This window comes from Cryptomeria japonica, chromosome 11 (genome assembly GCF_030272615.1).
Source record: "Cryptomeria japonica chromosome 11, Sugi_1.0, whole genome shotgun sequence".
NCBI classification, from domain to species: domain Eukaryota; kingdom Viridiplantae; phylum Streptophyta; class Pinopsida; order Cupressales; family Cupressaceae; genus Cryptomeria; species Cryptomeria japonica.
Genome location: NC_081415.1, coordinates 440,304,222 through 440,306,756, shown reverse-complemented (window position 1 = coordinate 440,306,756; position 2,535 = coordinate 440,304,222). Strand labels below are relative to the sequence as shown.

Here is a 2,535-nt window from a genome sequence, read left to right as displayed (position 1 = left end):
TTTATCAATTATAGTGAAGAATTCAAGGCTTTTAGACTATGAGATCCAATATTAAAAATTTTACACACACATGCATATATATACACACACATATATGCATACGTGTGTATACATACATACATATACATATACATATACATATACATATACATATACATATACATATCTCTTTTGGGTATAAGCTAGATTATTGAAGGTTAAGTACCAAGATGTTCATATAAATCAAAGATGGTCTCTTATGAATCACTACTCATGAATTACGAGTCAATGAAAAAGTATCTTAAAACCACTCAATTAAATTTAGATACTTCATCAAACAATAGATTGATCATCATTTAAAATATGAAACTTAACTCTTGACATTTTTCAAATATGAAATCCAAACCTACTTTGCTTAGTCAGAAAGCACATAACAAGATTGAATCAATAATCTTCTTAATGTCAACACAATGTCTTTTCATATATGAATTATTTTAACTTAAAGACGAGATCAATTTGATAGTCAAACCTTACTATCAAACAAAACTTTTATAATAATATACCATTTTCAACATTATCCCATATATATTTCAACCTATTTTTTATTAAAAAACTAAATACAATCATACAACCATCACGTTTAACAATTGCAGAGAGGGAATAATTTTATCCCTTAACGCTATAGCTAAAGTACATTGGACAACCAACCAATGTCAACTATGCATGCAATATGGAAAGCATGATAAGACCCTAGTGGTCTTTGCACATTTCGAGTTTGTGAAGAGAGGTTGAGCACCATCACGGGTGCATCTAATTCTTTATGTCATCTCAAAGTCACAGTCTTATCATGCCTTCCCCTCATCATTCAGTATTCTTCAGATAACATTATTACTGAACTGGACTGCCACCTTCCACCACACAGACCTAATGGCAGCAATCTTATCATTCATTCCATGTCTCAAAACTCTACTAAAGCTGTCTCTTTTCCTTCTCCATTGAAGGAGCTCAAACTATAGCCTAGATCATGGAGATGAGCTCAAGGCCACACAATTCATCCACCAGATCATACAAGAACACCACCAGAGTAGTAGAGGAAATCCCAGGATTCTTGAAAGTGTACACAGATGGTTCAGTGGACAGATCCTCAGCTCTGGTTACAGAGGTCTCTGCCTCTCATGGATGTCATGGTTACAAGGTCTGTTCTAAGGATGTTGCTCTGAATTCTAAGGTGGGAACATGGGCTAGGATCTACATTCCTCAAGAACTAATTGATGAGAGCTGTAGTAAGAATTCAAGAAGTAATAGGGTCCCTGTGGTGTTCTACTTCCATGGAGGAGGATTCTGCATGGGCTCTGCTGCATGGTCAACATATCACAGCTTCCTGTCTAGTATAAGTGCAGAGGCAGAGTGTATAATCATATCTGTCAATTACAGGCTGGCACCAGAGCATAGGCTGCCTGTGGCCTATGAAGATTGCTGGAGTGCCATAGAATGGGCTTCACAGCCATCCTCTCATGAGTGGATCCAATCATATGGAGACCTGTCTAGGTGTTTCTTGGCAGGAGATTCAGCAGGGGCAAACATTGGGCACCACCTTGCTGTTTGGTCATCAAAGGAAGATTTGCAGGGTGTTGGGATTGTGGGTGTGGCTTTGATCCAGCCTTTCTTTGGCAGAGAATGTAAGTGCAGAACAAAATCAGAGGTGGAGGCTACAGACCCAGCTCTGGAAGTCCAATGGACTGATGTGTTCTGGAGAATGGCTCTGCCAGAGGGAGCCAACAAGGACCACCCTGCATGCAACCCCTTGGGGCCTGGAGGCCAATTGGGTGATCTCAAGGATTTGATTCTGCCTCCCATTCTGTTGTTCATCTCAGAAGGAGATGTAATGAGGGATATGGATTTGGAGTACTATAAGGCCATGAGACTGGCCAACCAGGAGATCAGGTATGTGCTCTGCAAGGGAGTTGGGCATGGATTTCAGGTATTGCAACCTTATTCTGCTGAAACTAGGGAATTGAAGAAGCAACTGGCTATCTTTATCAACAAATAGTGTCTCTTTTTGTCTGCTCCATTTTCCTTGAAAAGGAGGAGGTCAGGAGATGTTTAGTAGGATGTTGTTCCAGATTCAATTTAGGTATAACCATCACTACTTTAGTTTAAGCAGAAACTCATGCTTTGTATCTTTTTATATATAAATATAAATTTTGATTTTTGTATGCACCAAAGACATGGATATAGAAAGGAAGTTTAGTGTTCAATTTTTTATTTGTAAAAATTGACATTATGCTCTGAACTAAATTGAACTCAACTCAAGTTCTAAAGGTAAGTTCTTATTTTAGCTATTTACATCTAATCTTTAGTTTCTATGTTTGTATTTCGAAGTGATTTAGGTTCAATTTTTAATTTTAATAAAAACTATTTGATCATTGAAGCGTCTAAAAATGAATAAACATATATGACAAGTCCAATGATAATCAAATGCTCCACAACATGACTTGTGTGGTATAAAAACTCTCTTTCAACTAATTTAGACTTGGTAGAGTGTAAGTCAATATA

General features: G+C 37.2%; 1 protein-coding gene across 1 annotated transcript; it reads left to right on the top strand.

Annotated features, from left to right (window-relative positions):
• The first annotated feature begins 796 nt into the window (after positions 1-796).
• LOC131041383 (probable carboxylesterase 17) lies at positions 797-2,204 on the top strand. Its single transcript, XM_057974436.2, has one exon. The coding sequence runs from the start codon at positions 1,004-1,006 to the stop codon at positions 2,027-2,029; it is 1,026 nt and encodes a 341-aa protein (XP_057830419.2). The 5' UTR covers positions 797-1,003; the 3' UTR covers positions 2,030-2,204.
• Positions 2,205-2,535: the final 331 nt, after the last annotated feature.